At 35.4% G+C, this 19,929-nt stretch overlaps 3 protein-coding genes across 3 annotated transcripts; 1 reads left to right on the plus strand and 2 right to left on the minus strand.

The window, feature by feature from the left end:
• Positions 1-943: 943 nt before the first annotated feature.
• On the minus strand, positions 944-9,027 carry PKP-ALPHA (Pyruvate kinase family protein). Its single transcript, XM_085731729.1, has 6 exons — positions 8,398-9,027; positions 8,201-8,297; positions 7,178-7,371; positions 5,252-5,373; positions 2,116-2,594; positions 944-1,632 (listed from the first exon to the last, which is right to left on the minus strand). The coding sequence occupies exons 1-6, from the start codon at positions 8,905-8,907 to the stop codon at positions 1,331-1,333; spliced, it is 1,704 nt and encodes a 567-aa protein (XP_085587855.1). The 5' UTR covers positions 8,908-9,027; the 3' UTR covers positions 944-1,330.
• A 2,490-nt stretch (positions 9,028-11,517) lies between these two features.
• ARFC1 (ADP-ribosylation factor C1) lies at positions 11,518-16,665 on the plus strand. Its single transcript, XM_085731753.1, has 3 exons — positions 11,518-11,618; positions 11,756-12,014; positions 16,090-16,665. Exons 2-3 carry the CDS (start codon positions 11,823-11,825, stop codon positions 16,441-16,443), a joined length of 546 nt encoding a protein of 181 aa, XP_085587879.1. The 5' UTR covers positions 11,518-11,618; positions 11,756-11,822; the 3' UTR covers positions 16,444-16,665.
• Positions 16,666-16,952: 287 nt separating this feature from the next.
• LOC146956825 (2-methyl-6-phytyl-1,4-hydroquinone methyltransferase, chloroplastic-like) lies at positions 16,953-19,547 on the minus strand. Its single transcript, XM_085731741.1, has 3 exons — positions 18,853-19,547; positions 17,617-17,923; positions 16,953-17,529 (listed from the first exon to the last, which is right to left on the minus strand). The coding sequence occupies exons 1-3, from the start codon at positions 19,410-19,412 to the stop codon at positions 17,374-17,376; spliced, it is 1,023 nt and encodes a 340-aa protein (XP_085587867.1). The 5' UTR covers positions 19,413-19,547; the 3' UTR covers positions 16,953-17,373.
• Positions 19,548-19,929: the final 382 nt, after the last annotated feature.

Consider the following 19,929-nt stretch of genomic DNA (forward strand, 5'->3'; position numbering starts at 1 on the left):
TAATCATGTAATCTACCATAATTACAAAATAGAATTTTTATATGGAACATCTGATAATATTATCTACCGGAGGTAGAAAATGGAAATTTTTTAAATAAACATCCGGTAGTTATCTACCGGATGTATAAAATGGATTTTTTTTTAAAATGAACATCTAGTAGTTATCTACAAGACGTGTTATTAAGGGCAATTTCGTAAATTTAGGAGGCCTAAAGAGATATGAGGAGGATGTAATAAGAAATCTTCACAAGCTTTTGCCCACCGGGAACCAAATGAAAAGAAAAGGGCCCAAAGAAAAACTTACCAACATGCTTCTTTTTCTTTTCCCACCCCCGTGATTCTGAAAAAACCATTTCATCCAAATGCACCCTTCCACTTCCATCCAAACTGAGAAAAACACCGTTTGTCCAGATTTACCATCCGAACGCAAGGAAAACAGTGTTTTTTCCTTGTGTAGATCGAAAAATCCGAAGGAATGTAGTTTAAAAAAAATAGTGGGGGTAAATTAGCTCTCCTATTGCTTTGGCAAGGTAATTTATTTCCATTCCATAATCAACTGCAGGACCTACATTTACATTGGTCAATCATAATAGGAATATAATAAGTTCTGATATATAACAATAGGAATATCTCAAATTCTAATACTGTCCGGTTGCATGCAATAAGGCACATACGGAAAATTTGCAACATATCCTAAAACACTTTATAAGATGGTACACCAGTGGACAGTGGTCACAATCGCAAATTTGAATTGGAGTCTTCAAAATGAAGCAACATTAAAACTCTTAAAAAGAGAATTTTGTTGTCCATATAAGCCTACCTACTCGAGAAACTAATTTCTCGGTTGTGCCCAGAGATATATGATTTACACAAAATAAAGAAACAAATTAAATGTGCAACATGCATACATAGAGCATATGTTACATGGCCTCACACTGGCAAGTAACTAAACATGTAATCTTATTGAAATTTCACATTATACTCAACATGGCTTGAAAGCTAATACAATGATACAATCTAACAGAAAATGCAATTGTGCCTTACATCTTAAAAGGGCTGAATTCTGCACTATATTGCTTCACCAGCTTAAAATATATCTATATATGAATGGCTTCAAGGTGTATGCACTCACTACAAATTCTACAATAAAGAACTCCAGTAACATAAACATAAATTCTCGCAAACTCAAGTTGCATCCTTCAGATTTAAAACGAAAGAACCACAATTCGCTCATGTAGTCTCTCTGCTCCATTTTCGCACTCTAGCTGCATCCCAAGTTTTGAACAAACAGCAAGAAGACAACATAACCTGGAACCCTTGGAACATGTTCTTAAGGAACGTTCATCACTTGTATTGACTGAAACATATCTGAGACAGCAATTACAAGGTCACCAGATTTGATCAGATTTCTGGCCTTAAGCAATGCGAAGGTTTTATTGAGATTGCTCTCCATATCATCAGAGAAGCTCAGACGGAAAGGTATCAAGCCCCACTGGAGGTTCAGACGTCTACGCACAGACGGAGTGGTAGTAAAAGCAAATATTGGACAGTCAGGACGGCAACGTGACAATAGAGATGCCATGTGCCCGGTCTTTGTGTAAACAAAAAGTGCATCCACTTCTAAATTATTGGCTGCAAAAGTTTAAACTCATAAAGTTACACCCCTAAACAACTGCAAATCAAACAAAACCTAACACAAACAAAAAAATAGCTTTTTCTTTCACTTAAACATGAAAACAGATTGAAATTTATACAAGAGTTAAGTGTGTTAATCAGTCATCAATCATTACGATAGTGTTTCAAATATGAAAACCATGATTCCTTATCGAATAATGTCAATGACACAGCAAGCTTCTATATTATAGTATGAAAGTAAAAGACAACAATGCTGAATTATCAAATGAAGTCTTTCAACATATAAGTTTCTTTAAACACAGACATTAATTACCGTGATTATCAAACAGAATTAGAAAGCAGGGCAACATCCTATATTTAACTATTAACTTTTAAAGTATATATCTCGATAGATAATATAACTTGCAATAACAGTATAAACAGCAAGAAAAAAAAAAAAAAAAACGAAACTAGAGAAAGCAATAATTTAAGACTGCTTACCCATCTTTGCAGCTGAATTGCATATTTCTTCAGATATTTTTTCTGAAAAATAACTCCCAACAGATGGGAGTTGCATAGCTTCATAACGTTTCTCTTCCCTCCACCACCTCTCGATTCTCAAACTGACACTCCTTAATACAGTTAAGGCTTTATCAGGGAACTGGCCCATTGCTGACTCACCAGAAAGCATCAAAGCATCGGCGCGCTGCCTGACTGCTTCAGAAACATCTGCTACTTCAGCTCTTGTAGGTGTAGGATACTCAATCATGGACTCAAGTAGCTGAGAGGCCACAATGACAGGTTTATTCATTTGCCTGCAAACTTGAACAATCCGTTGTTGAGCAGCTGGAACCTGTTCCAAGGGTATCTGAGCTCCCAAGTCTCCACGTGCTACCATAGCTCCGTCTGATGCTTGAATGATCTCCTCCAAGTTCTTCAGCGAATCAATACTCTCAATCTTTGCAATGACTGAAATATCACTGTATCACCACATTCATCACATTACAGTTCAGCTTGACCATCAGTATTAACTTTTTCAAATACAAGGAATAGTTATTAACAATGCACTATTGTGGTACTGTAGCAGTAGCGGAGCGTCACATAGTGCCCTCTGGCTGCTTTTTAATGCATTGTGTTTCAGTGCCATTTATGGCAACCGAAATCGCAGTGCGATTGGATGGAGCAATACCAGAGCCATTTTTTAAGGGATAAAAATGGCATTTCACCATTCAATGTTCGGAAAAATGGTTCTGAAATCAAAAACCTTGCTCAGCTACTGAAATACACATCTCTTCCCTTCTCTTTAGATGAAAATCCTCCAACACAGTGCTCACCAGTATCATTCTAGACAAACATCGGCCTTTTCCAGCAATGCCTTGTAACTATGCTCTGTTCTTCATGCTGTTTGTTCTTAGGCTTATCTTTCTCTAAACCATTTTTAAAATATGTTCTTTCCTAGTAAATATATCACAAAATGTATTTTTTTTCTCTCTAACCAATGTCAAGATGTCCCAAAAAGTATCGCCAGCCCTATGTAAAAGAAGTATGATATACTCTATTCAATTGCCAGCAATTTATTGTTTGACACTAATTGTATCATATTCAACTCCCCATTCTCATCATCCAAAAAAGCATAGTTTCTAACTTCTAAGTTTAGTTCACCAAGAGACAAATCTTCCAATTCAAGAAGTCACTCACCACCATCATCATATGGGATCATGTACATCCCGCTAAATTACTCACAACCATGTCCCTCTTTAAGAAAAGTTTTTGGAGGATACTCATTGGATGTGTATCAAGGGGTAACATACGTGTTTCCCTATTGATTCATACATTACGATTCTAATTATGAGCATACTTTTAACATTGAAGTATTTATATGAGTAATATAGAGGGGTGCTAGCAACAACCGCTTATGCACTCTCTCTTAAACACACCCACATATAAGATGCCACGTAATCCTCTTTATTTATTAACTTACCTGTGAACCAGTACAACATGTTTTCTTTTCTTTTCTTTTATTTTTTTCAAAAAAAATAAATAAATGTGTTAACCTTTTTTGTCTCTTTCTTCTTCGAATTATTCAGTAGTGCAACCCACCAAAGCTACCTCCATGAAACCCAACCATTCAGCATCAATCTCCACCATCTTTCATACTTCTTTCAACACATACTCAACTTAATCAATAATAGATGGTGAGAATCACTTTCCCTCTCCCTAAAAATTGTTACTTTCTTATAGCTTTTCACCGCCACAACCATCAGAGACCAAATCTGTGTCCTTTGTGAGATTTTTTATTTAAATTGTTCTAGTGTGTTAGGATTGGTTTGACGACATACTGATTAACTTCTCCATCTTTGGTTGGTTGTTTTTTAATCGTCAAAACCAGTTCTTAAATTAAATCATCCATTGACAGAGCAAGACATAGTAATAATGAGATGAGGGGGTGTTTTACGGTTGTGGATGAACGGTCGGTGTCTTGGGATGCTTCGCCGGCAAGATTAAGGATGGTGTGGCTGGTTGTTTGAGAGAGAGAAAACGAGATGTGGGTGTTGGAATTTTAAAACCAGTTGTACCGGTTGCCAGTTACATGGTTTAGTGAATATAGTGACATGGCATCATATTTGAGCGAGTGATTGAAGGCAAGTGTTTCAGCGACTGATGCTAGCATCGCTCTACTTGTATATTATACACGGGAGTGGTAACTATCATATAAATCCAAAAGTGATACAACTGCTAATCTAACAGGATTAAAACTTCTCACATATTACAGAAATGCAGACCTGTCGCTGCTTGGTCCCCAAGCTTACATGCAGTTATATACTGGAAACCGGCGTTAATCTCTTTGGACTCTTTCCGGCCCATGCATTTCTTTGGAATAAGCTGCTCAGTATTTTTAGAGAATATTGGGTCTGTCCTCCCTCGAATAATTTTGTAGGTTTTAGCTTGTGCAAAGAGCCTAAAATTTTGTGGCCTAGTTCTTCCTCCCCAGTTTATTGATGTTTACGGCCGAAGACCCAAAGAGGAATGCTGGAACTTTTAAGGATGCTTGTTTGGATCTAGACTTCACTGGGACAGTGCTATTTTTTAGCCATCCTTCGGTGTCCTGCTCATAGCGTTTTCGGAGGGTCTTTTTCCTTTCATATGTGTATAAAGAGAGACCCCTTCAATTGGTTGCACTTCTCCAGTACCTTACAGTGCTTTTCCGGTTCTGACAAGGTGATAGCCACTAACTCCGTGCTAAAATTTACATAGAATTTCAAGCCAGAAAGAAAGTGCAGTTAAAGGTTCCAAAAAGGTATATGCATATGGTACTCTGCCTCTACGGCAAGTCTCCGGTGTTGGAGAAAAGCACTCAAACCAAGCACACATCTACAGCACCTTCAGTGCTTTTTTGGTTCAGACGAGCCACTTATCTTTAGTACCTCACTAAAATTCTTTTGTTAATCAAAACAAAAAGGCTAACTCAACATGAAGGTTTACATAAAAAGATCAAATATCAAGTCACTTTCAAATATTGGAAGAGGGAGGGACAGATTTGGATGAGAGGAAAAAAATGATGTTAAGAAAAATAGAGGTCTAATAATAGCAATCATATGACGATACTCTCAAACAATAAAGAGTTCTCGTTACATACCTATCACGAGATCGTGCAGCAATATAGCTTTTAAGATGAGTAATAACTTCAGCAGATTTGACAAATGAAATAGCAATAAAATCAACACCCTCAGCAATACCAAAATCAATGTCTAACCAATCCTGGATATAGAAAATGAGATAGAAAAAAAAATCATTTAGGATGGATAGTATTTTTACTAATGGAAACTTAGCACCAATGTATGAAGCATTATAAATCCAACACAAATAATAAAAGCACAAAACCCCAAAGCTTTCATGATAACAGAATTCATGACAGATCCATGATGCACCATGGTAAATCATTTGCCATCTTATAAAGGTTCAAACTCCAAAGTTTTCGAGACTTTGAACATTGCCTCTCATCAATTTAAACCAAAATCAATCTATTCATAGCCAACATGGTTTCTGAGGCCCACGCGGAGTAAGAAATAGTAGTTCAAAATTGGGCAATTTTTCCGTGATACGCTTTAGAATCATCACAACCAATAGGTACCTTCATTGCTAGGCCGTAGGCTCTACATGATAACATATATTCTAAATTTTTAGTCTCCAGCAAAATTTTAATAGTAAAAGAGGAAACAATTGCAGACAAATGACCTATGGGATGTCATTTGCAGCAAAGTTATCAGTAGGTCATGATGACACTGCAAACACACTAACACAGTAATTCCTGGATGTTGCGGTCCATATACTGAAGCCTTGCCAAAGGCTTTATTCATGCAATACCGACTGCACTCTCTTTTCGTTTTCATGCAAACCACCAACCTACTGTTCGTTAGCATTGTTTCTAGCCAAATATAGGCAAACCCACTACTCTGTTCTCCATGTACTCTATTTAGTAAATTCGTTCATCATTATTTGCACATCTTCTACTCTTCTTTCAGGTTTTGCACAAGTCTTTTCAGTAGAACAAAGGTTTGTATCCTTCCTTAGTCTTATTTTATTGCTCATGAATCGTTTGTGCTATTTTGTTTGTGTGAGCGTTTGAAGTTTTTAGAATTCTGAGTTCATAGAATTTAGAGAAACCGAAGAAAAATTCTAAATATTATTCATTCTGAATCTTAAAAGATACAGGAGTTATTTAGAGAATAGGACTAACTACTGAACTGTTGTAACTTCCTGAAGAGGTAAAAATCAGGAAACATGGCACACTGTGAGTTGCATATATAAAGTGATGGGGATGTCAAGTCACGCATAAGACGCAAGCTGGGTTGACCAAATGCAGAAATGATATAGTTATAACTCATGATTAGAAAGTGAATATTAAACAAAAGAAAAAATACTATGAAGAAACAAGCAGAGACCAATGTTGCTCGCTGGCAATGAATGTTGAGGAGTGAAAGTAACACACTAGAACTTATTGATGAGAAAACAATGGACACTTTCCTAAGATTGTTTGATCACAACTTCAAAGACCATCAAAGAATTGCATGAATTTTTTTTTATTAAAACTGAATATGGTACAATTAAAAGGGGCCGTGCTCAAACGGTCTTATCGAAATTTTAGCTTTTATATGGAGCTCCAATTGCAACTGATCCCTATAGTGGGCCCAAATTTAGTCCACAATAATTATAATAAATCGTTTCAAAAAACACTAATGTTGGTAAACAACTCAAAAACGTCATGATTAAGGAGTTAGCCCAAAAGAATTACATTATGTGTGATAACAACCAACCATCCACCCGAAACTCTCAGTTTTAGGGGTCGTAGAAGCCTATGTGCACCGGCTGTTCCCAACCGTGGCCATGGATTTAATAACACAACAACATTAGCAAATTTTGGTTCTTAATCTTAGCTCTGGGAAACGTTCATGACAAAAACAGATATTGCACTCCATCAACAGTGTAATTTTCCACCCGAAAAGCTAACACTACACTAATCCAAACAAAATAATTATAAAAAAGAGGGAAAGGAGTTGGAAACCTTTGAGGAGATTGTAGGAAGCATCGCATTCCTCTCTCGGACTAAACTACCATTCCTCCAGAAAGTGAGATTTGCTCTTGGTAGCAACAATCCGGGATCAGTGCAAAGACACTTCACATCTGGACCAATCTTTTCAATGACCTCAAACCTAACCATTCCTCCATCAACCAAAAGATCATCCCCAACCTTTACATCTATTAGCAACAACACAGCAATTAGAAACAAAATCAGGCAAAAATATATACTTCAGATTAATGAAACATATACTCCCTCCGGTCACTATTATAAGCAAAATTCCACTTTTTAGGTTCATTCATTAAATGATGTATTTGATCAATAATGTGGACCAAATACATCATTTAATGAATGAATCTAAAAAGTTGATTTTTGCTTATAATAGTGACCGGAGGGAGTATGTTATTTGAACATCAATTTGGAACAAGAAAATTCAACAACTTTTAAAATGGTTAATGCAGATCACACATGTGGTTAATGTTAATGAAGTGTTAGATTTGGTTAATAATTATATTAGGTATCGCAACTTATTAATCATCTATCTATTTAACTATATTAACAACAAGTTTATGTCATGGATTTCAATCTCACTCCCAAAAGCCAACTTAAAGGATGACAGTGTCCAACAACATACATACATCCAACTGTCCGGGAACCTTGACAATGTGGGACTCCAACACATCTTCAATACTTACTCTCACACCTAGAGTGGATTCTGACTCTAATCCCCACATTGTGGTCCTTAAAACAGCTTTGATGCCATGTTAAATCAACTTTGATCTCATTCCCAAAAGTCAGCTCAAAGTATAAGGGTGGCCAACCACACACACACACGCACAAAAGTATCCAACAGCTCAGAAACATTTACAATGTGGGACTCCAATACAACTTTAACAATTTAACCGTATTAAATCTGCGTCAACCATTTAAAAACTTGTCGAATTTTGTTATCCTAAATTGATGCTCAAATAACATTTGTAAGACAAAAAAAAAAAAAATGAAACTAACCTTCAGCAAAACCTTCATAATTGACATTAATGGTACGTTCCGGAGTTGGAAGAGTCGAATCAAATGCTCTAACACTAAAAGTCCAGATCTCACCATCCTAAACAACAATACACAACAAAATTCATCATAACGAAAACAACAAAAACCAAATTTTCAAAACAAGTAATAAAATTCAATAAGAAAAAATGCATACATACTTCAGCTTTAGCAGAAGAAGCACCAGCAAGATCACCCATATGAATCTCACTTCCTTCAGTATCCATCATAATCGCAACCGCAAATCCTTTTTGATGGTTAAGTCTACGAACATTATCGATAACAGTTTTATGCCATTCTCGTGTACCATGACACATGTTGATTCTAGCAACGTTCATTCCACCAACAGCAAGAGCTTCGAGCTGGTCGAAGCCGCATGTGGCGGGACCAATAGTGCAGACAAGTTTGGTTCTTCTTGTACTGCGGAAACCGTTTTCTTTGAGCTCTGTTTCGGTGACGGCGTCGACTTCGATTGTGTTTGGATCTGAGGGTGGTGGTGGTGTGGCGCCGTTGTTGTCGGGGATTGTTAAGTGGGAGGTTGAGGCGCGGAGTGTGGGAAAGCGGCGGAGGGGGAAGGAGAGGGTGGGAGATGGGAAGTGGGGGGTGTGGGAGTGGAAGTTTGAGGTTGGGGGGGTAAAGAGTTGGAAATGGAGGGTGCGAATAGCTGACATGGTGAAGGATGGAGAATGAAGAGAGTTGATGGTGGAAGTGAGGTTGTAATGTGTTGTGATACTTACTGTGTTGTGATTTTGGGAGACGGAGATAACAAGGGCGAACAGAACATGGGAGTTGAGTTGGAGATGTGATTTGACGTTATTAGTACTTGTCACTAGATTGCGGAATCCACGAGGTGTTACATTTTTTCAACTAACTTGCCATTGCCGAATTTACAATAATTCATTAATTTAATCGGTTTTATTTTTTATTTTATTTTTTTGGTACATAGTCGGTTTTATTTACTCATAACCAATTTGGATTCATGTTTGGAACGTCGACTATAGAAGCTATCAAAAGAGATTTTGTAGAAAACACTAGAGAAGTCATATCATCGAGTATCTAAAGAGATTTTGTAGAAAACACTATAGAAGAAAAGAGTTAGGATTACTTATATTCGACTTATCAAGGATATATACAAGGGGACTTCAACTATTATGAGGACGTAGGATGGAGTCACCAACGATTTTTCCATGACAATATGATTGCACCAAGAGATCAACCTTAAGCCTATATTATTTTAACTTAGGTTTAGATGTAATTATGAAACACATCCAAGAACTAGCACTAAGATAACGTCAAAAAAAAATACCCCAAGATGTACACTTTTTACAAATGATTTAATCATGTTAGGAGAGTCAAGGGAGGAATCGAATAGGAGATTGACAAACCAAATATTTGAGCTTATAGCTTATGTCTTGTAAATTCATTTGTCTAAAAAAAAAATCTTGTTTGATAATGATCACCTTCTCACAAGCTTATGACATGTTTTTGCCAGCTTATAATATTTTTTTATAAGCTAATTCAAGTAACTTGTAGTTTATCATTTTATATTTCAATTATACTCTTGTAGCCTTAGTTGAAAAAAATATTAATTAAATATATCTTTTTATGTCATTTCATATCGATAAGCTAGTTCAAGAGCTAACTTTACCAAACCCTACAAATTTAATCTGCTAACTTGTATGTTATCAGATAATCATTATAAGTTCATTCGCTATTAGTTAGTTTATCAACTATTCACTATTTTTTATCAAACAAAGTCTTTTAAGCGTATTTCTTCCGTCTAAGTAAAAGTAAGACGGTACGTGAAATGTAATTTCAGTAAAATGTGAAGTAGTTCTGCCTTAAAAGGTGAAAGTTAGAGATCATATCATAGTACAAGTTACATAGTTTAAATGACTTGGATCTAAAGTATAAAATAACATAGACATACGACTAGATGTAAATCATCGAATTCAAACTTGCGGTTGAAACGAAGAAGAGTCTCAGATGTTTTATGTGATACTAAAGTGCCACTAAAGGTACGTTGAAGGGAAAAATTCATCAAACAACGGTAAAACCAACAATGTTGCATGGAACACATTGTTTGATGATGAAAAACCAACATAAGAGTCAGATACGTGTAGCGAAGATGATGTTGTGTTGGATATTGATAAAACTAGACACAATATAACTAAAAATAACAATATTAAAAAGAGAGTTGGGGAACACATATAATACAACATATGGTAGAAACTAGACTTACGTGGTTCGAACATGAAGACGTGTAGATGTTGTAGTAAGAAAAAAGTAGATCAAATGAAAGATGATCATATCACCAGAGGTATATACAAGCTTAACAAACTATAAGAGAAACTATTAAAAAAATCTATAAATTAATGAGTTAGATTGAAATATGAAACATAAGATAATATCATGATATAATTTGATCCATTTAATCGACCCATCTAATAGGATAAGACTCAGTTGTGGTTGTACTTGTATGTTGATATCTTGTCCATAAAAAACCAACAATGCAAAATCTGATATTTTACTGATTGAAATTTAAAATATTTAAACTTACAAAAAAATAATATTTATAGAACAAATTTATCATAAGGAAATGATGCATTAGTGCAAAATTTATTTATAGAACAAATTTAATCTCTTTCAGATTAGACCAAACTTTTAAAGTTTTGCATTTTTTTGTTATAAATATTTGGTAATTTATTTATTTAATTTTTCATGACCATTTGTTTATGGATCGATTTCTTTCATTTGAACAAATTTATTGTTTTTTTTACAACAATTGAATTAATTCATTGTTGATTATTTATTTATTTTGATAAAACACTAACATTGTAGAGTTTAATTTATATACATTATTAATGTAAAAAAGTTTTACACACATGTCAAATGATGTGTTATCACATCATTGTCACATTATTTAATGAATTAAAAACAAAAGATTTATTTTTGTTCCATAAAAAAAATCAAACTTAAATTATCTTGAACAATTCATTTTTAATAGAGCTTATTAACTTTTTGAGCCAAATTCTTGATTCATAATTTGTCATACTAATAACACATCTTTGTAATTTTTTTTTGATCCCTCAAAAAAAACACTTTGTAATTTTTTTTACAATGACGCTTTATGTAAATTAAACTTTTTTTATTATGATAAATAAAAGGAAAAAACTCTATTACAAGGAGCTAGAAAGGAGAAAGATGATAATAATAAAAATTGGGGGTGGCTACTATTCAATATATATTCGTATATGACGTAGATAGTTCTTCTTTTCTTCGGACGATCAAAATTGAAAAATTCGTTCCCAAATCGCCAAATCAAATCGGTGTTCATTCCAATTCTCTTCGCAATCGCAACACAGACAACGCTACCTCCCAGGTTCGATCCTTTTCTTTCTCTATCGATCTGTAATCATCAAATCAATCCAACGCAATAAACGCTTTATTCATTTTCAAATTCATATATTCGCTTACTTTTCCGATTAATTCATTTGATTATGTGATTATTCGCTTCAGGTGTAATTAATTAATTAATTATTAATTAATTTGGGAAGTAGATAGTTGTAGTTGATTAAAAGGGAGGATGGGGGCAATGATGTCTAGATTCTGGTTCATGTTATTCCCTGCTAAAGAGTATAAGATTGTTGTTGTTGGATTGGATAACGCTGGTAAAACTACCACTCTTTATAAATTGCATCTTGGTGAGGTTGTTACTACTAACCCTACTGTTGGTAGCAACGTCGAAGAGCTCGTCTACAAAAACATTCGATTCGAGGTCAGCTCCCTTACCAGTTTATCATCATTTTACTATACTATATATTTTGTTTTTGTTGATCTTGCTTGCTTCTAGGGTTTAATTAATTAATGTTATCTTTATTGTTGATCAAATTTTTCATTGGATTGATAAAATATTTATCACAAACACCCTCAAGCAAATATTAGCGTTCATATTTGGTTGTTATTCTGTTAGTTTTGTAACAAGTTGTGACATAAGTTAAAAGAAAAATTGGAATATACAAGATAATTATAAGGAACTCATGTGTTGATCGAAAAGATTGTTCCTTTATATTTGGTTGTTGTGGTTTGTTAACCATCAGGGAGAAGAATTGGTATAGGATAAATAGTGTTATAGGCGGTGACAAAGACAAGGAGGAAACTATGGCATTTGTAACACTTGAGTGTAAGATCTATGGTTTGTTGGTTTTACTTTGTTGTCAGGGTGACATGGTGATGTTGTGAGAACTAGCATGATTAGAATCATGAGCAGTGGCTATAGGGTTTGATCGTGGGGAGCAATGCAAGTAGAGCTGGAATTTTCTTATTAGTTGAACTTTGTATAGAAGTTGTGTGGCCAATCTTCATTGCTGCTATAGTTGCAACCTGATTGGCCGTCTTTAAGGACTTACATCTAGAGGGAAATCCGTTCTTCAAAAAGAAAGTGTCCACAATGTGATTATATTTGTCACAATGTGTACATTGCTTTTGAGAGGTATTTTGACCATTGAACTGTTTTGGACTACCATGAGATGAACGACCTATACCTTGAGTTGCTGGGGTAAAAGCTAGTTTGGAAATTGATTGCTAGAATAGTTGGATTTGTAAATGTTCCAATCTAAAGTTGTCTTTCTTTGTGGGTGACCATTGAGAACACCTTATTGATAGAGGTTAAGGGGTCCATCAGCAGGATTTGGGACAAACGCGATCCCTGATATGGAGATGTGCATTTTGGCAGAGGCCACAAATTGCAATGTTCGTCCCACAGTATCTTTAATTTTGTAGAGTATAAGTCATGATTGAAACACTGCTTACAAACTAACATGAATTTGAGATATTATCAGCCACCTTGGAGAATATTTTCTTGAGGTAATGCCAAACTTCTGATGCAAACGATGTTGGTAGCAATCTCTTGTGACATTGAATGGTTTAAGTTCAGCCAAGATAAGACAAGTGTATGACAGTGTTTCCAGGCATGCCTCGCGACTCAGTGGATTAGCAATCAAAGATGGTTTCTTGATGGTACCATCAACAAACTCAAATTTGCTCTTCATTTGGAGTTCCATTGACATGGATCTTGAGCAATTATGATAATTGGATCATTTGAAATTAAGAGAATAGAAGATTAAATGGGACTGAAATATTCTCGATTAAAACCACATTTTACATCCAACTCCCTTGCCGTATGATATGTATATCCATCAGAAATATAGAAGCCTATAAATTCTAAGTACAATTTACAATGTAACTAATTAAGATAACTTTATTCTGTGTGATTCTTTGAACTGTGTGATTCTCTGAACTATTTCTATCTCCACCCAATTAATCTATTCTACGCTACTTGGAAAGTGCAACATTAACTCGTATATTTTTTCAACATATCTCAACACTCTCATCCAAGCTGGTGTAAATGTCACACTCATCAAGCTTGGTACAAATATAAGATACCCTCGGGCCTTAGAGACTTGGTGAAAACATTTATAATTTGATCATTAGAATTTACATAAGACGTAACAAATAACAATATCCTCATAGATAATCTTCTCATGGATAAAACGACAATGAATCTGTGTGTGTAGTCCGTATGTCCACGTTGGGATAAAGATAGTATTGATCTGAACCAAAAACAGGGCAGCTCAAACAAAGGTTGCCCCCTTTACTTTCTCTTAGTCTTATCATAGTTGCCTTGCGAGGAAAAATCATAAAACAAACTCTGGTCATTGAAGACCGTATTGGATGCAATATGTAAATGTAAGGCTACTGGTCATCTCAAAAGAGACATGTTGGCTCTAATTGACATAATTTCTAACTTACAGATGAGTTTTCTCAACCAAATAAGTTCAGATGTAGTAAGAGCCATAGCCCGGTTTCACTAAATCTAGCAATAACATCGTGCTTTTATTTTCCCACGAACTTAGATTCTCTCCGACAAGAACATAATAACCAGCTGACCATCGATTATTAGGACATCTAGGTCTAGCACAATCTGCATTTAAATATGCAACATTATAAGTGTGGCCTCTTCTCTCATAGGCTGATCCTTTCCCTTTGAGACCCTTTGATATACCTCAGGATTCAAGCTATTGCATTCCAATGACCATCACAAAGAGAATTGAGTATTTGGTTCATAACAATGATGACAAAGGGTATGTCAGGTCTAGTCACAGTAAGATAGATTACTTTCCAACCAATCTTCACCATCTACTATGGTCTGAAAAGGATATGTCATGATTTTAGTATTAGGACCCGTATGTGAACCAATGAGCTTACAGTATAAATCTCTGTTTCCTCCAAAATATCAAGTGCATATTTCCCCACAGAAGTAACCATTCTGGTCTTTTATTGCGCAATTTAGGTCTTTACACTCTGTAGTTAAAACAATTATTAGTTTAGTTATTCATGATTCATAATATGGAAGTAACTGATCTATTTCTACCAGCTTCAGCTCTGTATAAATACTTCTCCCTGAATCATATTTAGATTGCCATTTTACTACTATAGTAAATTAGCAATGTTCAGATTCTAGGACCTGACGCAACTTTGTACTGGACAATTTTTACCAATGTTTTCATAATCAGACTGACTGGTAGAACCAGGAACCGAACTTGGTTCCAAGCCAGTCAGGCCAGCTAGTCAGAAAAACTGCAGAACCTGTACCAGTTTTGGAAAACATAATTAAAATGTTCTTTTTTTTTTTCCACATTTTTTTTCCTAACAAAATTACGTCAGAGACTGAGACCCTATGTCCCTCTCTCAATTGTTTTCTTCCTCACACTGCCTTGCTCACTGTCGTTCCCCTTCCTCTACGCTGTTCTGTCTGCTGTTTATCTTCATGATTCTTCTTCCACTGTTCCATGCCACAAATCTTGGTTCTTCCACTCCCTCAGCATGTCATCGTCATCCACAGTTTTCACACCATGATGCCATTCTGCCCAGGTTGAACAAACTAAGTCACAATCACTGTTAAATTTTGCTACGGCTGGAATGCATGTAGGAAAAACTCAAGTTTACTAAAGAAATTAAGATCAAGGGAAACCCCCAATTAATTGAGTTGAATCATTGTTGGTGTTGGCTGTGATTTAAAGTGAGTAGAATTTGTTGGATGGCATTGTTGGGATTGGTTTAGGGGGTATTTTGTTTTGCGGCGCAATTTTGTTGTTTTGTGCTGCAAGATTTTCTTATGATAGCAGCAGTCTAGCAGGTTTATGAGCCCAAACATTTGGTGGTCATTCTTTAGTGGGGCCAAGCTGAAAAAGCGCAAGGAAAAATATAAAAATACAAATAAGTCGTATGAATTATGATGAACTTTTATGTTTATTTATTATCCGTTGAACCCATTAAATCACGATCCAGATGCTTCAGTGGTTTGATCTCCGGTCCGATTTTCAAGCATTAATTTCTACTTCTCTTGTAAGAAGCTTGGCTACAGGCTATCCTTTATTCACTACCACTCACCACGATTTTGGCATTCGATCTTGCCTGCTTGGGTGTTTCTAAATGAACAAGGGTACCATTTAAATTTTCTTAGGGCTAAGAAATGTTTCTTTTTTTAGCACGAGAGTGTCATTTGAGTCTTGTTTTGAAGAAGGCAGGCATTCTTAGTGCTTGTTTGTTTTTACCCCAAAAAAACACAGTGCATGTGCAGCCAACAAAATTGAGGAGCACGATTATAATTTTAATTTAGAAACCATTTTTTTTCAACCCAAGTTTTTTCTAGTTTAATACTCAGTTTTGATTCTTTTGATAATAATCCATGTATGCATGTGTTTTTAAAATACATTTGGCGCGGAATATTTCCTAGCTTTACTATTGTGCACAATAAGATTTTACTCACTTGAATTTGTCATTCATTTCAGGTCTGGGATCTTGGCGGACAAGAAAGACTCCGGACATCATGGGCAACATATTACCGAGGAACTCATGCTGTAATTGCAGTGATTGACAGCAGTGATAGAGCCAGGATCTCTTTAATGAAGGATGAACTTTTCAGGTTGCTGGGTCATGAAGATTTACAACATTCAGTCATCCTTGTCTTTGCTAATAAACAAGATATCAAGGATGCTATGACTCCTGCTGAAATCACTGATGCTCTGTCACTTCACAGCATCAAGGATCATGATTGGCATATACAAGCTTGCAGCGCCCTCTCAGGAGACGGCCTTTATGATGGTCTTGGATGGATTGCCGGGCGAGTAACCGGCAAAGCATGATGTGGGTTTGCTGGAAACTAAGGATGACATTTATTTTAATGAATTGTATTGTTGTGACAACTGACAAAAATATATGTATCATTTATATTTCAAAGAATCAAGCCAGGCTAGTGCGTGTATGAATTGCTGTGCAGAAAAAGATTATTCAGTAATCTATTAAGTCACACACATTTTACCAAATTGTTATAGAAAGAAGCCTCTGCATTGCATGCACCTTGGTCACTTCCTTTTATCTGTTTGCTGCATCCTCTCATCAATTAGCCTATCTGTATGGCTGGGTTTCCTTGCCTTGTTGGCTTTATATCATAGCGAATCGGTTTGAAATTTTTATATCCGAAGAAATAATTAATAGAGAGCATCTCTTTGTCCAGGAATGATCCTCATAATTATGTACAATTAAATCTTCCTGACGATGGTTAGAAAAGAAAATAAGCCGTAACACTTAAATTTAAGTAATTAGAATAATCATCGCATCTTGTACCTGAAAAAAACTCACATGGTCACATATATTAGTTAATACAGTCGTATTTAGATGTGGTCAAACATTGACTCATGGTCATTTTGTCTTGTACTGTCAAGCCAAACATCACAGAAGCACAAACAATACTTAGCTGATTCTTCCAGACATGAAATCAGAAATCAGGAGAGCCAGCACATGTTTTATACCTATCTAATAAACTTGGCTTATATGCTGCAGGAACATTTCCTGACTAACCTCCAAATAAACAATGTTCAAAGTAAAATATCCATTTCAGAATCGTAGTAAAATTTAAGAGGCAGTTGACTATGCCAAAACATGTCAACAAATTAACATTATGGAAGGCAAAGTTCATGGCCATTAATTTTGAAAAGTAAATCCTTGAGAACATCAATCATCAGAACTTGATCACTATTTCCTACCCCAACTTTACTTGATTCTCCAATCTTCGATTAAATACGCCTGCCCTTTGGAACAATTTGGTCTTTAAGCCACATGTAAATTGGAACTAGTACATAGTAAGTGGCTGCAATTGTACCAAGAATGAGCCTTGAGAGAAACACCAATGGATTTACAGGCTTCTGTACATCCTCTACCTTAGGACCAAGCTACATAAAGACATGCATATAAAGAAGAACTTAATGCTTGATCAATTTTAATATTTAAAGAACTTTAGAAGGTGTATTCTATAGTACCTGAAGGGGAGAGTCGCCTGATAAAGGTTTGACACCAGTGACAGAACAACCCATGATGAGGCCGTGCCGCCGCACACCGCGATACCATTTTGGACCTATTCTTTTCAGCTTGACATCTTTGAAACCAGCCTTTTTAAACCATTCAATATACTCTTCCTCCTTAGGGAAGAGCATCCACATGTCTGCAAAGAATTGAGACAACCAAAATGTTGGGTATACAGGACCTATAATGCACGCTTTGCCTCCTATTTTCAGAACTCTATATGCTTCTTTAATGCCACGCTGTGGATCAGGCCAGTATTCAATACTGAACAACATATAATCTTATGTTACATTGATACATAAGGTGAGACAGATGCTAACATATCATCATAAACAGTGTTGTTATATTTTTGCTTTTTTGACTAATAATCATAAGTTTAAAAATCAATTTACCATTTTCCTCTAGAAAATGAGTAAATAGACAAATTGGTCATCAAAATTGAAAATGTCTATCAAAATAGTCTCAATTTTTTGTAAAATGACGAATACATCCCTAAAATTGTTAAGTGACGGTCAAAATAGTCCATATGTTAGCTTTTACAGCTAGAGACTATGATATGACACCTCCACCAAATATGTGGCTCCTCCTGTCCTCCACCTTGATTCCATATCATGGCCATTGGCCACCACACTAAAGACTAATTTGTCAATAATTAGTTCATGCACAATTGCAGTTGCTAACCATTTTTTTCTTTAGTTGACCTAAATTTCATAGACAAATTAGTCCTTAGTGAGTTGACATTGATGTGGGATCAACATGCAATATGATACATCCAATTTTGAATGACATATCATGGCCACGTCATAGTCTCTAGCAGTAGAAGTTACAAAAGTGACCATTTTGAATGACATTTTATAATTTCAATGATATATTTGCCAATTCGCAAAATTGATGGACTATTTTGATCGATGCTTACAATTTCGAGAACCAATTTTCCTATTAAGTAAAACAAAAAGATTTAGTTACCATAAAAGATGTCTTTTCATTTTGTAAATATTTTGTAAAGCTCAAATGGGCATCAGCTATCAGTTATTCTCCAACCATGCCTTAATTTTGAGTCCAAACCGTGCCATGTAACACATACCTAGTCTTTTAACTTAAAATAAGACTAATTCAATTAACCATAAATCTTGCAGTATATACAATGAAGGCTGTAAAGTTATTGAGAAGAAAGAACTGTGACAACACAATACCTTCCAGCAGAAACATATCGGTCCGCATAATCAGTTGGAAATGGAAGATCTTCTGCATCACCTTCAATTATCTTACATTCTTTCAATGCTTCCTTCTTCTTAGCCTTAGCCAGCTGATGAGGAGACTGATCAAGAATTGTAACATTTTTAGCATCAACATGCTTCACTATACCAAGAGTAGTGAATCCAGTTCCTCCTCCAACATCCACAACTCGCATTCTCCGGTCATACAAATCAGCAGGCTCAAGTGCATCATCTCTCATGTCTTCAGTCCAGTGACCTGGATTTATTATATGATCATACACAATAGACAAAAACCTGTAAAACCAAAATGCTTCTTTCTTGTGTTGGATGAATCTAGGCTGAGAAGAAGGCCTTGCGGATGAGATGCTGCATCGCGCTGTCAAGTTTCTAGCACCGTATTTGTTACCATATGAAACTACATTATTTCTGATGAAACACTTCTTGTGAAAGTTAAGACTCACAGAACCTAATCCAGATGGAACTATGCTATTAATAAGCTTTGTATTTTCAGCACCACTAAGCATTAAGGAGGCCATGGAGTTGTAGAACTTAATACTAAGATTCTTCCAAGGAAATTAACACTTTTATATATATAATTTATGACAGTTTATATCATAGAAATGAGACATGGATGGTTTGGAATTTGCAACTGAAATGGAAAATGGTAAGGTACATAATGTTATGGATTATGCTGCAATATAACTAAGTGGATATGCACCACATAATACATGTGAGTGGTGCTGATTGGATTATGCTTGTGACTCTGTTGTTCCATTCACCACTGAGGTATTGCTATCACATGAAAAGCATAGTGTATTGGATTTTTCTATTTTTTGGTACATTTTATTAGAGGCACAGCTAAGGAGTTGTGGAATATGGGACACACCAGACATATCTTCACAAATTTTGAGTGATACATGCAGAACACTTTGATTGTCACAAATTATTTTGGAGTGTTACTAGAAAAAAAAATCTAATATAATAAAGACAAATAATTTTAAATGAAATTTTAATATAGGTGGTATCTTATAAATGATGAATGTCACAAACAAA

Source organism: Medicago sativa, chromosome 1 (genome assembly GCF_051527215.1).
Source record: "Medicago sativa cultivar Bolivia chromosome 1, Bolivia_mono, whole genome shotgun sequence".
NCBI lineage: Eukaryota > Viridiplantae > Streptophyta > Magnoliopsida > Fabales > Fabaceae > Medicago > Medicago sativa.

Excerpts from the sequence above, each read along its gene's own strand:
- PKP-ALPHA (XM_085731729.1), bottom strand. The coding sequence starts at position 8,907 with ATGTCAGCTATTCGCACCCTCCATTTCCAACTCTTTACCCCCCCAACC. Across the intron at positions 7,372-8,200 it reads TTATGAAGGTTTTGCTGAAG|ATGTAAAGGTTGGGGATGAT; the intron begins GTTAGTTTCATT and ends TGTTGCTAATAG. Across the intron at positions 5,374-7,177 it reads TTCCTACAATCTCCTCAAAG|GATTGGTTAGACATTGATTT; the intron begins GTTTCCAACTCC and ends TTCTATATCCAG.
- ARFC1 (XM_085731753.1), top strand. The coding sequence starts at position 11,823 with ATGGGGGCAATGATGTCTAGATTCTGGTTCATGTTATTCCCTGCTAAA. Across the intron at positions 12,015-16,089 it reads ACAAAAACATTCGATTCGAG|GTCTGGGATCTTGGCGGACA; the intron begins GTCAGCTCCCTT and ends CATTCATTTCAG.
- LOC146956825 (XM_085731741.1), bottom strand. The coding sequence starts at position 19,412 with ATGGCCTCCTTAATGCTTAGTGGTGCTGAAAATACAAAGCTTATTAAT. Across the intron at positions 17,924-18,852 it reads CGATATGTTTCTGCTGGAAG|TATTGAATACTGGCCTGATC; the intron begins GTATTGTGTTGT and ends TATGTTGTTCAG. Across the intron at positions 17,530-17,616 it reads CAGGCGACTCTCCCCTTCAG|CTTGGTCCTAAGGTAGAGGA; the intron begins GTACTATAGAAT and ends GTCTTTATGTAG.